At 36.8% G+C, this 17,660-nt stretch overlaps 7 protein-coding genes across 7 annotated transcripts; 2 read left to right on the forward strand and 5 right to left on the reverse strand.

The window, feature by feature from the left end:
• Positions 1-75: 75 nt before the first annotated feature.
• LOC9320403 (histidine--tRNA ligase, cytoplasmic) lies at positions 76-3,468 on the reverse strand. The gene is made up of 6 exons (XM_021033666.1): positions 2,029-3,468; positions 1,776-1,955; positions 1,428-1,685; positions 931-1,344; positions 716-856; positions 76-629 (listed from the first exon to the last, which is right to left on the reverse strand). The coding sequence occupies exons 1-6, from the start codon at positions 3,394-3,396 to the stop codon at positions 315-317; spliced, it is 2,676 nt and encodes an 891-aa protein (XP_020889325.1). The 5' UTR covers positions 3,397-3,468; the 3' UTR covers positions 76-314.
• A 157-nt stretch (positions 3,469-3,625) lies between these two features.
• LOC9320404 (putative 4-hydroxy-4-methyl-2-oxoglutarate aldolase 1) lies at positions 3,626-5,156 on the reverse strand. The gene is made up of 4 exons (XM_021033673.1): positions 4,987-5,156; positions 4,572-4,768; positions 3,822-4,138; positions 3,626-3,790 (listed from the first exon to the last, which is right to left on the reverse strand). Exons 2-3 carry the CDS (start codon positions 4,753-4,755, stop codon positions 3,822-3,824), a joined length of 501 nt encoding a protein of 166 aa, XP_020889332.1. The 5' UTR covers positions 4,756-4,768; positions 4,987-5,156; the 3' UTR covers positions 3,626-3,790.
• A 158-nt stretch (positions 5,157-5,314) lies between these two features.
• On the reverse strand, positions 5,315-7,464 carry LOC9320405 (isopentenyl-diphosphate Delta-isomerase II, chloroplastic). Its single transcript, XM_002884293.2, has 6 exons — positions 7,211-7,464; positions 6,661-6,716; positions 6,442-6,533; positions 6,032-6,134; positions 5,801-5,938; positions 5,315-5,708 (listed from the first exon to the last, which is right to left on the reverse strand). The coding sequence occupies exons 1-6, from the start codon at positions 7,420-7,422 to the stop codon at positions 5,458-5,460; spliced, it is 852 nt and encodes a 283-aa protein (XP_002884339.1). The 5' UTR covers positions 7,423-7,464; the 3' UTR covers positions 5,315-5,457.
• Positions 7,465-7,587: 123 nt separating this feature from the next.
• On the forward strand, positions 7,588-8,176 carry LOC9320406. Its single transcript, XM_021033674.1, has one exon. It carries the CDS (start codon positions 7,700-7,702, stop codon positions 8,015-8,017), a length of 318 nt encoding a protein of 105 aa, XP_020889333.1. The 5' UTR covers positions 7,588-7,699; the 3' UTR covers positions 8,018-8,176.
• A 2,159-nt stretch (positions 8,177-10,335) lies between these two features.
• On the reverse strand, positions 10,336-11,967 carry LOC9318319 (probable tyrosine-protein phosphatase At1g05000). The gene is made up of 5 exons (XM_002884294.2): positions 11,586-11,967; positions 11,394-11,487; positions 11,218-11,275; positions 11,080-11,123; positions 10,336-10,874 (listed from the first exon to the last, which is right to left on the reverse strand). The coding sequence occupies exons 1-5, from the start codon at positions 11,735-11,737 to the stop codon at positions 10,611-10,613; spliced, it is 612 nt and encodes a 203-aa protein (XP_002884340.1). The 5' UTR covers positions 11,738-11,967; the 3' UTR covers positions 10,336-10,610.
• A 506-nt stretch (positions 11,968-12,473) lies between these two features.
• On the reverse strand, positions 12,474-15,243 carry LOC9320407 (receptor-like kinase LIP2). The gene is made up of 5 exons (XM_021033668.1): positions 14,680-15,243; positions 14,412-14,584; positions 14,132-14,321; positions 13,649-14,046; positions 12,474-13,565 (listed from the first exon to the last, which is right to left on the reverse strand). The coding sequence occupies exons 1-5, from the start codon at positions 14,768-14,770 to the stop codon at positions 12,747-12,749; spliced, it is 1,671 nt and encodes a 556-aa protein (XP_020889327.1). The 5' UTR covers positions 14,771-15,243; the 3' UTR covers positions 12,474-12,746.
• Positions 15,244-15,513: 270 nt separating this feature from the next.
• Positions 15,514-17,414, forward strand: LOC9320408 (TIMELESS-interacting protein). The gene is made up of 4 exons (XM_021033671.1): positions 15,514-15,923; positions 16,060-16,182; positions 16,559-16,658; positions 16,862-17,414. The coding sequence occupies exons 1-4, from the start codon at positions 15,597-15,599 to the stop codon at positions 17,182-17,184; spliced, it is 873 nt and encodes a 290-aa protein (XP_020889330.1). The 5' UTR covers positions 15,514-15,596; the 3' UTR covers positions 17,185-17,414.
• Positions 17,415-17,660: the final 246 nt, after the last annotated feature.

Genomic DNA, 17,660 nt, shown 5'->3' on the forward strand with positions numbered 1-17,660 from the left:
AACGTAACTTTGATATTTGCGTTTACATATTTACATATATAAGAAACAAATCAAACCGGGTCGGTTATCGACTAATGATCTCACATCATCAATCAAAATTCATCTACTCTAAATATTCAAATACGAAAAACCTCATCAACATCAAAATCTCTAATAAGTTCTTATCATCACAAGTCATGCTTTTCCCATCAGATTCAAAACACCAATATCAAACATACGACACAAAAAAAAAGAGTAAAAAAATGCAAAACACAGTATGATTCCTTTTTTCTGGGCATCGAACCAGGGAGCGAGTGTGTACCTTTCATCTCTTTTCAACAACTCAGTAGTTTCAACAATTCTCCCACGAAACTATCTCTAGAACATGTTTGATCTTCTTTCTCTTCACTTCCCTTCTCGAGCTTCTTCAATGTCACAAAACCTCCACTGAGTTCCTTTTCTCCTACCATCACCATCCAAGGAATCCCTGATTCCTTTGCTCGATTGAAATGCTTTTCCTTCCTCTTACTCACTAGATACTCTGCGTTGATCTTAGCATCCCATAACTGACTTACCAGTCCTGCTGCTTCCGCTAGTTTATTATCCACCATTATACTAACCAAAACCTGTGTCTCCGTTGGTCGAATCACCTAAATTCATAGCAAAAAAACACAACGTTCAAAATCCATTCTTTTCAAACAAGGTCAACAAACAGCATAAGGGTTTGGCAAGTTACTTGTTTCTGTTTCTCGTTAAGCTCTTCCATTATGTTAAACACTCTCTCGATTCCCAGGCTCATCCCAACCGCAGGGACTTGCTTTGTTCCAAACATTCCTATAAGGTTATCGTATCGCCCACCAGCACCAATTGATCCCACCTGCAGAAAGAAGAAATCAAAGGCCATACACTTTCTCTAATTGAATTGCAAGAAGCCAAGATGCGGGATTTTACCTCTGCTCCTATACAAACAGCTTCAAAGATGACGCCCGTGTAGTAATCAAGACCTCTAGCTAGACTTAGATCAAAGACTATTCTGTGACTGCACTTTGATCTTTCAAGAGCTTCAAACATGATACTCAACTCATCCAGAGCTTCTCTTGATGACTGGTTATCTAAGAACTCACTCCCTTCTTGTCTCAGTTTAGACAATAGCTCCAAAGGAGCTCCCTTCTCCTTAACAAAGTTGCCAATTCTGTCTGCAATCTCTGAAGACAAGCCCTTCTCCTCCACCATTTCTTTCTTCACTTGCTCAAACGACTGCTTGTCTAACTTGTCGATACTCGAACAGATGGTCCTGAATTTCTCAGGTGGTACTCCACATATCTCTAGCATTCCATCAAGCAACTTGCGGTGATTCAGTTTCACCTATTTAAACATACCAGAATTAAGAACATAGCCAAAGAGAAAACCAACCAGGAAAGATTAAGACTTTCAACTTAAGTTATTACCTCATAATCTCCAATCTCCAATTCATCGAGGAGTTCAGTTAATATCTTGACAATTTCAAAATCGGGTCCCATTGGTTCGAACAAACCAGCGATATCAAAATCACACTGATAAAACTCTCTGTATCTCCCTTTAGATGGATTATCCCTTCTGTACACCTTTGCTATTTGGTATCTTTTGAATGATGTGATTCCATTCATAGCCACATACCGTGCAAATGGAACAGTTAAATCATATCGTAAAGAGCAAAGCTCTCCACCCTGAAAATAATATATCCACATGAGCACAAATTTTGACAAACAAATCATCAAATAAACTGATGATATTGCAGCAGCCAAGATGAGTTTTACCTGATCAGCAATATCATAAACCAATTTTGAGTCTTCTCCGTACTTTCCCATAAGGGTCTCTCTCAATTCAAAAACAGGAGTATCAAGTGCAGTTGCACCGTGCCTCTTGAAAACGTTTTGTATGATTGAAAAGGCTTTTTCTCGGACTGCCATTTGTTCTTTAGCGAAATCTCGAGTTCCCTGTCATAGAATCAAACAAATCAGAAATTAATTTGGGGCCTAAACATTCTCCATATACGAGATTGTATTTTACCTTTGGAAGCTTGGGAAGTCTCCTGTTTTCATTACTTTCTACAATCTCTTTCACTTTATCCAAGAAGCTATCAAAACCACGACCCTCGGGGTTGAAAAGATTTAAGATTTGCTCCACCCATTGCTTGATTTGCTTCAATGAATGCATCTGGTCACCATCACTTGCTGCCTCATTACTCACCAATCTATCTTTGATAAACTGGATAACTACACTTGTCCCCTTCCCCACAACTGTTTTTTTCTCATTCTTCTTTTTTTTCTTATCGTTCTTCGACTCTTCTTTGTCCGCATCTCCGCTCTTCTGAACAAACAATTCTCCACCAGCAAGAGGAAAAAACGCAGTAACTGCCTCCAAACCAACAATTCTCCATACAATACCCAGAGACTCATTCAGTTCGTGAGCAAATTTGCAGTAATCCTCTTCCAAATGAGCAGTATAAGCTAACTTATAGCTATTCTTTAGTTTCTCAAACTCAACATAGCTATTTTCGAACACTTCAGACAAACAATTCTTCAGATTCTCATTCCCAATCTTCTCGAAACAAAGCTTAGCACGAAGGAACGAACACACACCCAAGTTTTTAATCGCCGTTAACAAAGGTAACAATGTTGTCCCTAAAGCCTCACCAATACCAGTGTTTCCAGACCCAGTTTTGCCTCCTTTAACACCGGAATTCAATTCTCTCCTAGCATCAGAATGCACACTTTTCACCACATACCTGAATTTCCCATGAATCCAAGGGATTTTCGAAATCTCTTCGATTTCTAACTTCCCTACACCTTTATACCCGTTAAGCAAAACCTTGAGATCACCAGCAACACCAATCACATCTTTATCACTATTCCCATCTCCAGAATCCAACAAGCTAAACGAAGCTATATCAGCCTTTGTAACCTCACAACTCAAAGCAGCAACAGAATCCACAATCTGGGAAAGAGTCGTCGATTTGTGATCTATAATAGAACAGAGTCCAATCAACGGAGCAGAAGACTTCTCCAACACAATGTTTTCCCCTTCAGTCACATCAATCTCACCCAAATCCAAACTCTGAGCCTTCGAATTCAGAATCTCTAAAATCTTAAGCGGAAGAACAGAACGAGCGGTGGAGGAAGAAGGAGGACCAGAAGTCGACAAAATAAGCTTGTTTAAGAGAACAGCCAAAGAAGCTCGAGTTTCTTCGTTCGTTAAACCTTGAGGGATACCAAAGGAGCTTCTTTTGATCGATGGAAGGTTTCTAGTGGAGAATCTCTCGATCGCAGAAGAGTCAATTCGTACATTAGCGACGCCGGAAGCAACCTTGTAAACGGAGGAAGAAGTGAAAGAAGAACCTTTCCCTCCGAGAGTGATGGACGATCTCTCCGCCGCCATTATTACACAGAGAGAGCTGAAGCCGGAGTGATTAGGGTTTTCTAGTTTAATCGGCGACGTTTACACCTTCTCTCTGTGACCTATTCCTCGTTGATTAACACAAAACAATCGTGGGTTATGTTGTTGGGCTACAATGGGCTTTACCACTACTTCTAATTACTACCATGTTGGGCTCTTTGCCTATTAGGCCTTTTGGCTTTCTAAATTTTTATTTCTTATGCAATCAATATTCAATAGCAAATGTTTTTTTTTGTCAACTCCACAAACTCAAACAGATTCAAAAGTTCAATAATCATTCAAAGAAGCTAACTTTTACTCTGATAGGCTGATAGCCATTACAGAAAACACAAAGCACAAAAGTAGTAGCTTCAAGATTCAACATCACTTGCGTCCTTTAAACGGATAATTCTTTTTTTTTGTGAAACTTAAACGGATAATTCAATCTGAGAAACAAGGATACCATCAGTATCTGCATAAAGCCATTCGCCATCGCATATCCGAGTGCCTGCTATGTTCAAAGGGACTCTTTGTTCACCAAGTCCTTTCTTACTCGCCTTTATTGGATGAGAAGCTAAAGCTCTCACTCCAATGTCGCAACCATTGATCTCATCAACGTCTCTGATGCAACCGTTCACTATGATCCCTGCCCATCCGTTGTTCTGCGCTTGTACTACTGGGTTTCCTCCTAGTATCGCACAGCGTAAACTCCCTCCACCGTCCACCACAAGAACTCTTCCATTCCCTGTTTTAACATTTTAAACATTAATCAACCTTTGATGTGAAAGCTACAGAGAACAGATTGGTTTATTGACTCGGGTATCTATTTAGTCTCTAGTGTTCAAGAACTTGGTAATGTTTTAAACATCCTGCACCCTCAACATATCATCATCATCATTGTCATCACTAATAAAAAGTTGTTGAATCTTGATGTAAAGATACAGAGCCACTCTGGTTTATTCTAAATACAATGAACTAAAGCAGATCCTTTTTCTCATCACAAACTATCCTTTTGCAAACATAGTTTCAAGCAAAGAACGATTGAAGCTATTTGACAAGTAAGTAATAAACCAGAACTGAATCTAAACCATGTCAATGATCCTCTGGAAGCTCATATCTCTACAAGTAAAGTTTCAGTATTTATGGAAATCTATTTTTGGCAAGAATTATTACAATACCTTTTTCTTCGAGGAAGTGACGGATTAAGCCATTGTCTTCAAATACTTTGACAGTAACTACTGGACCTGAAAATATTTGACGACGACCGTAAATCTGGAAATTGGGTTGCAGAGCTCGGAGCTGGCCACTACGAATCAGTTCTTGATTCGCGTCACAAACTTCCGCAGTGGTCACAAACGCCATATTTTGTTCTCACCTGAATCAAGAATTATGATCAAAACAAGTAATCTGATTTTAAACACAGAAAGCAAAAGACAAATCGAGATTAGTCTGGATAAAGTGATCATATATATTCACAGTCAATCGATCAAATCCACAAGGAAAAACACAAACTTTTCATTCAATTCACAAGAAAACTATTCAAAATCCATCTGGATATATAGAAAAGATTAGATCGAATCTTCTTTCGTTTACCTGAAATAGAAGAAACACTCGGATGATAAAAAAGAAGAGAAAACTCTGTGTGCGCAAGTCTCTGAGAAATGGAGTGATGATAATTTAAAGGAGAACAAAGTCATCAACATACTTGTTTGGTCGTTCAATAATAATAAAATTAATGACCTGTAACTTTACACATATAAATCTAATCGAAGGTAGCTTCGGAAAAGGGAATCTTTGCGTTGCCTTTTTTCTGGTTTCGACTCTGTTTCCTTGTTATCATTTTCCTCGACTGTTTATGCTTTTTGTACATCTCAAAAACTATGTAACATTAAAGCTTAGAACATTGAAAGAAATTCAATAATTCAGATAAAAATGAAAACTTTATTGCCTAACGTGCTTGGAATCTTTAAAAGTCTCTCACAGCTCCCAAATTATTATCATCACAAAGATAAAAATCATGAAGAGAAAGTTGATTCAAAAACTTAAAAGAATAAAAAAAGATGTTTAGAGCTTGTGGATGGTTTTCATGTCTATAGCTTCACCCAAAGTTCCTTTCTCAACATGATCCCACCACTTCATCAAGAAATTGTCCACCACCAATCTGAACCAAGGTGACAGTTTCAAACCTTCCTCACCTGCATCTGCTTTCTTCACCAGCTCCTTCAGCTCTTCCCGGCTCACATACTTGATATCAGCTACTTCATCCGGGTTTGGTTGAACCTTGACATCCCGCACGATGAAGAGCAAGTAATCAACTGCAAAAGGAAGGTCAACACAGAAGAAGCTTAGCTGTTTTGTGATAGTACTCAAGAAAATGGGAAATAAGAGTCTTGAGAAACGGTGTTACGTTCGTGCTCTCCCCATTTCCCATCAGAAGGAGCCTTGTATAGCATACGTCCCAAGGCAGTGAACTCATCGACTGGTACATCTTCAGCTACAATACCAAGCTCGTCGAGAAGCTTTCTTTGTGCAGCATTCCTCACACCTGATGAGCATGATACAAACAGTGAGCTCACTAGTTTATGGTTTGGACATAGATAGTAAAAACTACTGGACTGTTTTACCATTAGATACCAACCTAGTGCATTTTCTTGGATAAGCTCTGATTCCCGGTAAAGAGGATGGCTGCAACAAGTGTTTGTCCACACGAGAGGGAATGTAACCTTTGTGTTTGACCTTTGCTGTTCAAACAATAAAAAAATTCCAGTAAGATGGCACATGGGACAGCATATTAAGACCCACCAACCATCTAAGATCACGAAAGCATCCCATCATCATAGCAACACCCAACATGTGCAACAAGATATCTAGAATCAAGCTTATTTTCTATCTAACCTCCCATATTTTTGAGCTTATCTCTCTCTACAAAAAGGAGATTTGAGATATGACACAACCATGCCTAGTCACAAGCCTGTGATCCATTTGTATACAAGCCTATGATCAGAGCATTTGACTTATCTAGACTTCAGAACAGTCATATGTATATACCTGGAGAAGTAACTCATACTTCGAGTTGAATAAAAATACACTAAAAGCCCTGTGAAGCAAATTCTTAGCTTCAATATTTTCCATCAGATGACCTGCAGATTTGACAAGGGAACAGTATCTTGAATAGGGGCATAGACAAAGACAAAACAGCCCTCCTATCATTGAATTTTACTGCAAAACACCAAGTGATAGGACGAGGCTCAAACCAAGTTCACTTACAATTATATTTGCTGTCATGCCCCAGGACACGATCAGTTTCATCAACAAGAATGCATCTGCAAGCAAGATTGAAAACGAAGAGAAGAATCAATAAATTAAGGTGGAGAGCTCGTATAGTTTCTTGTACTACGCATCAAGAACCTAAAACTTAGAGGAAACACTTCCATCAAAGCCAAGGATCAACCATCATCATCGTAAAATTAAGTATAAATGGAGACAAACAACAATTTATCCATTTTTGGCCAAAACAATGACATCTTTCACAGAAGACACTAAAGCATTGACTTTTTGCTTGATTCTAAATCCAAAACTCATTTCTTCTTACATCAAAGTCGATAAATCAACCGTCCTAAGTTCCTAAACCATTGTTAATCGAAAAAACTCCAAATCCCATAACCTAATTTCGTCAATTTTCCTTCCATTTTCTCAGACCAAACAATGAAGACAAACCAGGTTCGAGAACACGACTTAAAGATAAAGGTACAATTTTGGCAACACCCAAAAATTGAAATCAAAGTAGAGAGAATCAGAAATCAAAGAAAAGACATACTCATCCTCAAACATGAGACGTCTCTGAACAGCATCCATACCAGCATCTTTAGTATCTGTCATTGCGGTACCAGAGAAAGCACGAAAAGTCGGTAACTTTCTCGGGGAAATCGATGACAGAGGACGATGTGAAAATCGGAAAGAAGAAGAAAACGAAAGAGCGAGAGATCTGAGGCGAATCAATGGGAGATTAAATAAAGAAGAAGCAGACATTGGTGTTGGTGTCTCGCATGTGCTGATCACTGATGCGTTTCTGCTTTCTGCGTTTTATTTTATTAAGGTCCACAATTCTTACCATGTACCTCTCCACACACTATAACACCCCCAAAAAACTAAAGTAGATAAGATTATTTCCATTTTTAAATATAAAATTAGTATATATACTCATATCGGCTCTCGCGTCTTAAATCAGAAGAGTGGAGCACAATTAGGGTTAGGGTTAGGGCTTCTCCCTTCCTGGCAAAATCATCCCTTTGAGCCGCCATTGAAGATGACTGGTAAGGCGAAACCAAAGAAGCATACAGCGAAGGAGATTCAAGCGAAGATCGATGCTGCGTTGACTAATCGCGGCGGAGGAAAAGCTGGAATCGCTGATCGGACCGGAAAAGAGAAAGGAGGTCACGCTAAGTACGAGTGTCCACATTGCAAAATCACGGCTCCGGATCTAAAGACGATGCAGATCCATCACGAATCCAAGCATCCTAAGATCATTTATGAGGAATCAAAGCTCGTGAATCTCCATGCTGTTTTAGCACCAGTAGCTGAATTGAAACCTAAACCTGGTATCAGGGGAAGCTTGAAGAAGTAACTCTATGTTTCAATTTTATCAAAATTTGTTATCTTTTGATTTTGAAGATTGTAATGTGCTACTTTTTGCCCTCAAATCTATCATGTAGTTGATGATGTTGATGTCATTTGGTTTAGCTTTGTAGTTTCAATATCTTACATAACATTTTAAGGGCAAGAATCTTACGTAGATGTTAAATCAACAACCTCTGTTTCTTTTTTCAGACAAGTTTTAGATCATCAAGATAAGCAAAGCAAGCATATGATTTTAGTTGAAATTCTGCAGAACATGTTTTAGTTTAGTGGTTTATGTGTTAGGATTAAGGAGCCTGAAGTTTTTTGCCTATTGAAGCTGCAAGCGCAACAATGTGAAGATTTATTCTTGTTTGAAATCAAATACTCTGTTTCTGTTCCGACATAAACAGCGGAAAACTTAGGTCAGGATGATTTGCAAAGCACGTCAATGCACGGCATCTTGTTTTCTAATAATGACATGATGAAATTTTCTTAGCTATAACTATAAGATTGAGTAAATGTCACTCTGATTTGCGTTCTTGGTCTTGAGTTTTTTATCCGATACTTGGGTGATGATTTCTAAGGTAGGTGAGTTTTTATCCGATACGTTGGTGGTGATTCTTAGGTGAGATGTGGTTCGGTTTGGGATTTTTTCCGGTTTAGTCCTGGTCAGAAAATTTTAGGTTATCTTAATTTTCTCGGTTTTGGTTATTCTTTGTCAATTATGTGTTACAAAGACAATGTCAATTATAGTTGCACACTATTTTTATATGTACCAATTAGACTGAGAATGGAAATCAAAAGCTAGATATATAGTATTAAAAATATATCATATTTTCTGTATTGTAAAGATGAGAGTAACCATGATAGATGAATAGAATGTGGCTCTTTTTTAGTTAACGAATAGTAATCAAATTGTATTTCTTTAATTATCTTCGAAAACATACTTTTCCTAACACATGTGCTAGATTAGTCAGAAACCTTGTCCTGCAGTGCACATGGTATAAATTAGAAGCTGACTCGATACTCTTAACCTCCCCTCTGTTTTCTCTGTTTTAATTATTGATTTCATATCCAAAGAAAGTATACTACCGAATTTTGATCTTTTAACATTCAGTTTGATTGGCTAGAGAAGTTTTTTGAACCATAAACCAGGAAATGATTATTTAAGAACTCTTTATAAATGATTTGATTATTTAAGTATAAGAATCAAAAACTCGGTATTTTGCACAATGCTCCCACTTATATTATTTATAATGGTTATTTACACGAAGTATCCGCGAAGACATGACCACACATGCAAAGTTTAATAATGGATCCTAAATTACATGAACTATATGTATCGCATGCCCACATATACGAACTATATGGAGTCATGTCGCCAACATCACGAACATTTTTTTCTGGTACACTTTTCACCGGAATCCGGCATTGACCAGTTTGACCGGCGTTGACCAACATAAATATTTAAAATAAAAAATTTTAGTTTTTTAATATTTAGAAAATTATGTTATTGAATCATTTATAATATTGTATAATTAAAAAAATATATACAATATTCAATATAAAAATAGTTTGTATATATATTCAATGCATTGATTTTTATAATTAGTTAGTTTCAATAATTTCAAAACTAAAATTAAAATAAAAATAAAACAAAAACCAATTAGGTAAAATAATTATAAATAGAAAATTTTAAATACTCTATAGTCTAAAGTTTTTTTATAATATGTTGTTAATTTTTTTGTATTATTAGAAGAATTTTTCGTAATAATTTTAGATACAAAAATTAACAATATATTATACAAAACTAACTAAAAATTTCATATTTACAAAACATATTATACAAAAATTTCTTATTTACAATTATTTTACCTAATTGGTTTTTATTTTATTTTTAGTTTAGTTTTGAAATTATCAAAACTAACTAATTATAAAAATCAATGCATTGAATATATATACAAAATATTTTTATAGTGAATATTGTATATATATTTTTTTATTATATAATATTATAAATAATTCAATAACATAATTTTCTAAATATTAAAAAACTAAATTTTTTTTTTTTGAATATTTATGTTGGTCAACGCCGGTCAAACTGATCAATACTGGATTCCGGCGAAAAATGTATCGGAAAAAAATGTTTGTGATGTTGGCGACATGACTACATATAGTTCGTATATGTGGGCATGCGATACATATAGTTTGTATAGTTAGAGATACATTTTTAAACTTTGCATATGTGGCCATGTCTTCGCGGATACTTCGTGTAGCCAGCCATCTTTTTCCTTATTCGAAAGAGTCTTTTGAAGTTTGAACAACAAGATAAAGCAACTTTAGGAGTTGACAATAAAATAAAAAATAAAGCAACATAAGCATGAATGGTCGGTCATTCGAGTTAAAATGACCTATTCTGCATCAGTTTGTAATGAAGAATAACCTTCCTGTACATTTCTATTTCTAAAGAACCAAATAAAACTTCTGGTTACGGATTTTGGGATAAACTAAAACTTATCCCACTTAAAGAATCATCCAGCCACCGATAAATCGAAACTCAAATTAGAACCCGAAACAAATCCCACTTGGTTGCTCTCTTTTTAAACTTTAGCAGCCAGCGGTTTTGGTGTCTGGACATTTTCGTCTTCATATGCCAACCTTCTCCTCTTGAAGCCATAACCGTGATACTGATACATGATGCTCAAGAGACACTGTCTCAAGCTCACTATATCAAATGTCTCTATAAAATTCAAGTCCCTTTGTCTCCACTTTAAACCCGCGTTCTTCTGGTATTCCTCGAGAACCGATGATAAGCACCAGCTCTGAACCTTTCTTAAGCATCCCACTAGACAACCTGTTCTATGCTGCAAGTTGACCAAAAACACCAAATCATGAGTGTCCTGTAAATAACTCAGAACACAAGCCAAGTTTGTAAAAGACCACCAAAGAGAGTACTGCACATAACAAATAACACAAGACAATCTCCTAAAAAAACCCACCATGAGTGTCCTGTAATAAATAAAAACATAGGTTGAGTTCCTAGAAGAGGAAGAAGAAGCTGTAAATTACCTTTCCGCGTTTGCAATGTATGAGAATTGGATGGTTTCTTACATCTACAGAGAAACAAAAGATCTACTTTAAGACTCATGAACTAGCTAACAAGAGACAACAGACATCAGAAGACATTATTGAGTATTGATTCCTTACCAACTAAGACTCTGAGAGCATCCAAAACTGTATCTTTTGGCATAAGAGTTGGAGGATCCTGCAGATCATAAATGATTCAATGTAGGACATCAAGGGCAATTGAAGTTCTTTGAAAACAAGCAACGAGAAAGATTGTTGATCAACAGAGGCCAATGAATCTAACAAGGAAAACGCACCGTTTTGCCTTCGATTCCAAATTGGTAAAGCTTAATGTTGTTAGCCTCAAGAAACTGGAGATTCTCCTCTGGGTATGGTTCAGGACACAGATAACTGTTTTGATGAATCAACAAACGATTAATTAATCCAATCAAAACCAATGCTTAAAGAGTATAATTGAATAAACCCAGAAGATTAATAAAGGATCTTACATGATGGCACGAAGATTTAGGGTTTTGAGGAAACTGAAATTCTCAGGTCGAGGAAATCCAGATCGGTAAATTCCATCTTCAACCATCGAGAAATTCGACGGCGGCGCTAAAACGACAGCTTCGTGATCGTCCGTTTCCATAATCAAACACATCGAATTCAATAAACCCTCTACGAATCAAAAGAGAGAAACAGAGCAAGACCCAAGATTTGTTGATTTGAGAAGCAAAAAAGAAGGTGTTTTTGTAGGAGGAGAAGGGGATCAAGTGGGGTTCATAAAGGAGACAACTTTGAAAAGCGGACTCAGATTTTGGTAGGATTCTTCCTTCCTTTGTTGATTTGCTTATAAAAACCTTAAATGGATTTTAGGGTGGACCTCACTTCAGGAATCTCCAAGATCCTGACACGTGTCGTTTCCTCTGCTTTTTATTTGACCTCATAGCTGACGATTCTTTACGAATCTAGGTCAATCCTCTAAACATTCTTTAATCGAGGTAAAATAAATATTCTTATAAAGTATAGTGGTCGAATCATGAAAGAAAAGTAAACCTAAGTGGTCTCATTTTAAAATTTTTATTCCAAAGACTGAAAACTTTTGACAATTGTCGTTGACAAAAAATGGAAAACACAAAGACTATCCTTAATTACAAAATAGGATAAGAAGTAGATTTATGTTTATATGAACTCTTTCTATCAGTTTGAGTATCTAATTCAGTATATCCAAATAGAGAATCTAATACTTTCCTTTTCCTATGGATAATCTAATATTTTGTTCATATAGGCTATTATGAGTCATATATATCTAAGATTGGTTTTTAAGATTCTTATCTAGGGTTGGATTATCTCACTTGTTTTTCTTTAAAATGCTAAACTATTCTTATTTTATCTACTATTTAAAGAAAAACATAACATTTTTTTTCAAAGGATTACAAAACCTGAGATGAGTTTTCTCAATCAGATCATCTGATTTATACAGCTTGTTTCTTTAATTATCTACCAATCCAAAACATCTTCATCATGCCATAAAGAGAGATGGTTATAATTTGTTAAGAAAAAACATCAATATGTATCTTATAGTAATACTCAGCAATTGAGAGTTTTTCCCAAAAATGATTCAAACTCTTTTTGTGAGCTTCAGTGGATGGATTAAAATCTTGAAAAAGTCACTCTTTAATAGAATCAATCTCAACCTCTGATTTTATCCGATGCAAAGAGGCTCCATTGTCATCTCCTGAATCATCATCATTATCAAAGTAAACACTTTGATCATCATCAGTTTTTGAGCTATCAATGTGTTCAATATGAGTATGCTCTTCCTCTTCCTCCTCTTCTTTCTCTTTCTCCTCCTGGTCTCTGTCGCTATCATAGCGCGAAGAAGTGCTTTCGTCATCTGATTTCTGGCTGCTTTTACTGCTTAGCCTCTCATCACCGACATCTATATCTTCCCAGCTATATCTATACTTTATCTTCAAGCTTTGCGCCTGGTTCTTCTCATCAATAGGCTTTGGTGGTGGACTATCTTGGTCTTTTTCATGTTCAGAGTTTGAATCAGACCCATCATCAGATTCCATTGAGCTATCTTCCTCTTCATGTTTCTTATACTTCTTCTTACTCACATTCTCATTTTCACTGTCCAAAGATGATTCTTCGCCTGATGATGTACTAGATTTGTCATCTTCCGTAGCTAGCTCAGGAGGAGGAGATACAAGATTTGAATCATGCCGGCTTAAGGCTATAGACATGCTCTTGTCCTTGAAAGATAGGATAGGAACTGCTGTGGGAATACCGTCTTCTGTAGGCATCGAAAGGAAGCTAAGCGCAACCATTACATCGCTTATCAGAGGACGAGCTGCTGCCTCCTCTTGCACACACATTGACGCTATTGCCACTGCTTGGTTTAATCCTCTCTCTGAGAATTTATTATTCAGAACTGGATCTGCCATATCCGGATACTTCTTAGGATCTCTAAATATCGGTTGTGCCTGCGATAGCAAGAATTGTTCAGAAAATAAACAACTTTATGATTTGAAAAAATAAAGAGCAATCTTCATGGTTTATTATTTACCCAAGAAACTAAGTTCTGTTCATCATTAGGCCTAGTAGTATCAAGAGCTCTTCGACCCGTGATGAGCTCAAGCAACACAACACCAAAGCTGTAGACATCTGACTTCAAAGTGAGATTTCCTCCTCGCGTATACTCAGGAGCAGAGTAACCATAAGTTCCCATTACTCGTGAAGATAGAGCCATCATCTTATCACCTGTTCCTGGTCCTAGCTTATGCAGACCAAAGTCAGAAAGCTTTGGAGAAAAGTCATAATCTAACAAAATGTTTGAAGCTTTTAAATCTCTGTATATCACAGGTGGATTCGCTTTATCGTGCAAGTAATAAAGTCCTTGCGCTGCGCCATACGCTATCTGCATCCTCGTTGTCCAATCCATCGGTTCACAGTCTGGTTTTGGTTCTGCCAAAAAAACATCCAAAATCTTAGCTTTTCATTTCTTGAAAAGTTAAAAATGTGCTGAATAAGAAATCTCTCAATTTAATACCGTGAAGATGGTCTTGAAGTGAACCTCCAGAGATATAATCATAGACCAAAAGCCTTTGATCTCCATCTGCGCAGTACCCAATAAGCTTAACAAGATTCGGATGATCGAGTTGGCCTAAAGACAAAACCTCAGCTTGAAACTCTTTGTTCCCATGTAATCCATGCTTGTCTAGTTGCTTTACAGCCACCACCTACATTCCCCAAAACAAGACAAAGTCTACTCACTCTGATGATGGATCATTGAAAAGTATCTAACATTGGAGGAAGATTTAAGAAAGAACCTGGCCAGTAGATTTAAGGGTTCCTTTGTAAACTCTACCAAATCCACCTTCTCCTAGCAAACATTCTTGCCTGAAATTCTTTGTGGCCGTTGCTAATTCCCGGAAAGTGAATATCTTTAACGATGTTCCTTCTGATTGCTCTGTTTCCTCTGTTTCTTCTGTACGTCTCCTATCTTTAAAAACAAACAAAAAAGTATCAATTTTTTCATTTTACTGATCGTATAAAAGACGAAAACTAGTAAAGGGTCCAACGTTAGGACATACATACCAGGTGGTCTGGGTTCGTTGTTGTCGTTAGTTTCATTCGTAGTTGAAGATTTCTTGTTCTTTGGCGAGGAGAAACACGGAAAACAGTGCATGATGATCAGAATCGATTTTAGTAATTAAAGGGTATTAGAAGCTAAAAACAGAGAAGAGGGAAGATTTTTTTTGGTTTTGTTAAGGATTAAGCAATGGTCGGGTCCTTCAAGGAGATTGAAGGACCCACGTAAAAGGAGAAACACAAGAAGAAAAATGAAAGGAGAAAGAGAGGAGGAAGATGAAGTAGACAAATCCAAGCTACCGGAAATCGATGAAAAAGAGTGACTCCTCCGAGGAAAAAGGGACAAAAAAAAGTTTAGATTTTTTTTAATAATCTCAATCTCTCAGAAACGCTTACCTTCTCCCAAAAGCATGGACAACCATCCTTCCTTCTTTCGAATTTCTGTAAAACCTAATTTTAAAAACCTGTAAATAAAATAGTTTACGCTCCCAAGTAACAACGTCTTGAAGTGGATTAATCTGTCCCACAACAGACTATAATTAAAATTTTTTGCGAGTTTTGATAGATCATCCCGCTAAAAAAACGCTATTTCTGGACTAAAAAAGCAAATTTTACGAATACATTCAGATTTTTTAACATGGGACATTATTATCTGCAACCCCTCTCTGTCTTCTCTACGTTACTAATATGTTCTACTGGGCTTTAAAGGCCTCATTTACAATATGTTTGGTTCCAAAATATGTGTTTAATGGGCTTCTCTTTGTTCAGCTTATTATAATAAACCGGGTCGGATAGTACCCGCCCCGGTTTGACCCATCTAATTTTCCCGCTACAGAAAAAAAAGTAAAACCGCCAAAATAATTTCCGATGGCGAATGATAAGACCTAAGAAAGAGAGATCGAGATCGAAGGGTGAAATCTGAAATGGAATCAGCTCCGACGGGATGCTTCAAATGTGGCCGTCCCGGTCACTGGTCTCGCGATTGTCCATCGTCGGCTCCGGTCGCCGGCAATAATTCCGTTTCGTCTTCTTCCGGTCCATCTCAAATCCCTAATAATGAATTTCAGAGATCCTCCAATAAAAGTGGAAATCCTGCCGCCGGAACCTCCATAGCTCCTGTTCCTAAAGTGACGAAGACGAGAGTGCAAAGGCCCAAGCTAACTCCTGAATTGTTACTCTCTGAGGATGGTCTCGGCTATGTTCTTCGTTATTTCCCTAAATCCTTCAAGTATCGTGGCCGAGGCAAGGAGGCAAGTCTTTTTATTCGCAGATTCGATTAATTGTTGCTGGTTTCTCCCATAATTTCATCGGATTAGGAACCTAATTAGCTTCTTTTGATAGCGATATACATGCCTAGTGTGATAATTTGGATCATATTATATATAGGTTAGCGATTTGGGGAATTTGATACGGCTGTACAGTGAGTGGCACTCTCATTTGCTACCTTACTATTCCTTTGATCACTTTGTGCATAAAGTGCAACAAGTCGCTTCTACTAAACGTGTGAAGGTACTACATTGCTCGATCCCCTTTTTCTGTTTTTTGTAAAGCGTTCTTCCTTGTGGCGATTTTTAACTTATGAATCCGGATTTAAAGGGTGAAAAAATCCCCCAATGATTGTAAAGATTGCTGAAATCAGAATTACATTATTCGTCTCTTTCTTTGGTGTTCAATCATTTGTTGCTTTCAAGTTACAAGTTAGAGGATCTAAGTATGTGTTAGGCTGTTTTGTTATATGATCATTGTGCTCATTAGCTCATACCTTAGCATACTTAGGTTCTGTTAGTAACTAAAACCTTTTTTTTTAATTCACTTAATCGGTATATTAACTTTGCATTTATACTTGACACATTTGATATATACACTGATGTGTTATCCTTTTTAGAATTGTATAAACGAACTGCGAGAAAGGGTTGCCAGCGGAGTTGATCCAAACAAGTTATACGAAAAGCCAGAAGAAAATACCGGTCCTTATGATGATCAAGGTATGTCAAACATATCAGCTTTTTTTTCCCTTGAATCTTCTTTAATATCTAATTGCTCTACTTGATCATGGAATTTGGTTGGCTGCATAAGTTTGAGATATTGATACGAAAAGGAAAGGTTTCTTGTCATTAGCTGCATTCCACTTAAGTTCAGTTTCTATTACTCCATTACAATCTCGTAGGTAATGAATAGTCTGTTGCAGGTAACCTAGATATGGATCAGCCAGGTCAGGAAGAAGAGAACATACCATCAAAGAGCGCTGATGCTGATACAAATGCTGATGCTTTTGAAGACAGTATGTTGAATGAGATCTTTGATAGTGCTTCACAGCTACCGAGCGATGAACAAATCCTGGATAAAAGCAGTGAACTGACAGAAGAGCAAAGAGCACGTATGGAAGCTAATAGATTGAAGGCAATGGAGAAAGCTCAGAACATTTCCGAGGAACAAAGAGTACGTATGGAAGCTAATAGGCTAAAGGCTCTTGAAAGAGCCAAAGCAAGGCTCCAACCAAATCAAGATTAGACTAGAGATGTTCAATTTGGATTGAAAATTTTGGGCTTTTGGGTGTTTCAATTATAGCTATCTAGTTGTAACAAATCAAAGTGTGTCCGAATCTAGAACACATGTAATGTCTGGTCGTGTGTTAGATTCGGTTGTGGATACATCACACCCAATATTATGGACCGTAATTTGTTCCAACCTCCAACCCAAGTTGATGATAATTGGCATAAAAGCTCTTAATTGTTGGTAGATTTGTTTTTTTCCAAACAATTTAATAAAAAATAAAAGTAGTAGTATATTCATTTTTTTCTTAATATAATTAATGAAATAACCACATAGAAAAGGACAAAGATAATAAAAATTTCTGACGTGTTCTCTACCGTCCAATTTTGGTGGAGAAGATAAAATAAAAATTGTCGCACTCTAGTCTTTACGAAAATAGAAAAAGAAAAAAATCAGTAGGGGTAATATCGTCATCGTACATACAGAAACATTGA

The sequence above is a fragment of the Arabidopsis lyrata genome (assembly GCF_000004255.2).
Source record: "Arabidopsis lyrata subsp. lyrata unplaced genomic scaffold ARALYscaffold_3, whole genome shotgun sequence".
Classification (NCBI taxonomy): Eukaryota; Viridiplantae; Streptophyta; class Magnoliopsida; order Brassicales; family Brassicaceae; genus Arabidopsis; species Arabidopsis lyrata.

Excerpts from the sequence above, each read along its gene's own strand:
- LOC9320407 (XM_021033668.1), bottom strand. The coding sequence starts at position 14,770 with ATGCACTGTTTTCCGTGTTTCTCCTCGCCAAAGAACAAGAAATCTTCA. Across the intron at positions 14,585-14,679 it reads CAACGAACCCAGACCACCTG|ATAGGAGACGTACAGAAGAA; the intron begins GTATGTATGTCC and ends TTGTTTTTAAAG. Across the intron at positions 14,322-14,411 it reads CCCTTAAATCTACTGGCCAG|GTGGTGGCTGTAAAGCAACT; the intron begins GTTCTTTCTTAA and ends TGGGGAATGTAG.
- LOC9318319 (XM_002884294.2), bottom strand. The coding sequence starts at position 11,737 with ATGTGTTTGATTATGGAAACGGACGATCACGAAGCTGTCGTTTTAGCG. Across the intron at positions 11,276-11,393 it reads TTGGAATCGAAGGCAAAACG|GATCCTCCAACTCTTATGCC; the intron begins GTGCGTTTTCCT and ends TATGATCTGCAG. Across the intron at positions 10,875-11,079 it reads TACATTGCAAACGCGGAAAG|CATAGAACAGGTTGTCTAGT; the intron begins GTAATTTACAGC and ends GTCAACTTGCAG.
- LOC9320403 (XM_021033666.1), bottom strand. The coding sequence starts at position 3,396 with ATGGCGGCGGAGAGATCGTCCATCACTCTCGGAGGGAAAGGTTCTTCT. Across the intron at positions 1,686-1,775 it reads TTTATGATATTGCTGATCAG|GGTGGAGAGCTTTGCTCTTT; the intron begins GTAAAACTCATC and ends TATTATTTTCAG. Across the intron at positions 857-930 it reads CTGTTTGTATAGGAGCAGAG|GTGGGATCAATTGGTGCTGG; the intron begins GTAAAATCCCGC and ends TTCTTTCTGCAG.
- LOC9320404 (XM_021033673.1), bottom strand. The coding sequence starts at position 4,755 with ATGGCGTTTGTGACCACTGCGGAAGTTTGTGACGCGAATCAAGAACTG. Across the intron at positions 4,139-4,571 it reads TCACTTCCTCGAAGAAAAAG|GGAATGGAAGAGTTCTTGTG; the intron begins GTATTGTAATAA and ends ATGTTAAAACAG.
- LOC9320408 (XM_021033671.1), top strand. The coding sequence starts at position 15,597 with ATGGAATCAGCTCCGACGGGATGCTTCAAATGTGGCCGTCCCGGTCAC. Across the intron at positions 15,924-16,059 it reads ATCGTGGCCGAGGCAAGGAG|GTTAGCGATTTGGGGAATTT; the intron begins GCAAGTCTTTTT and ends TATTATATATAG. Across the intron at positions 16,659-16,861 it reads CGGTCCTTATGATGATCAAG|GTAACCTAGATATGGATCAG; the intron begins GTATGTCAAACA and ends AGTCTGTTGCAG.
- LOC9320405 (XM_002884293.2), bottom strand. The coding sequence starts at position 7,422 with ATGTCTGCTTCTTCTTTATTTAATCTCCCATTGATTCGCCTCAGATCT. Across the intron at positions 6,717-7,210 it reads CGTCTCATGTTTGAGGATGA|ATGCATTCTTGTTGATGAAA; the intron begins GTATGTCTTTTC and ends TCTTGCTTGCAG. Across the intron at positions 6,534-6,660 it reads GCATGACAGCAAATATAATT|GTCATCTGATGGAAAATATT; the intron begins GTAAGTGAACTT and ends TCAAATCTGCAG.
- LOC9320406 (XM_021033674.1), top strand. The coding sequence starts at position 7,700 with ATGACTGGTAAGGCGAAACCAAAGAAGCATACAGCGAAGGAGATTCAA.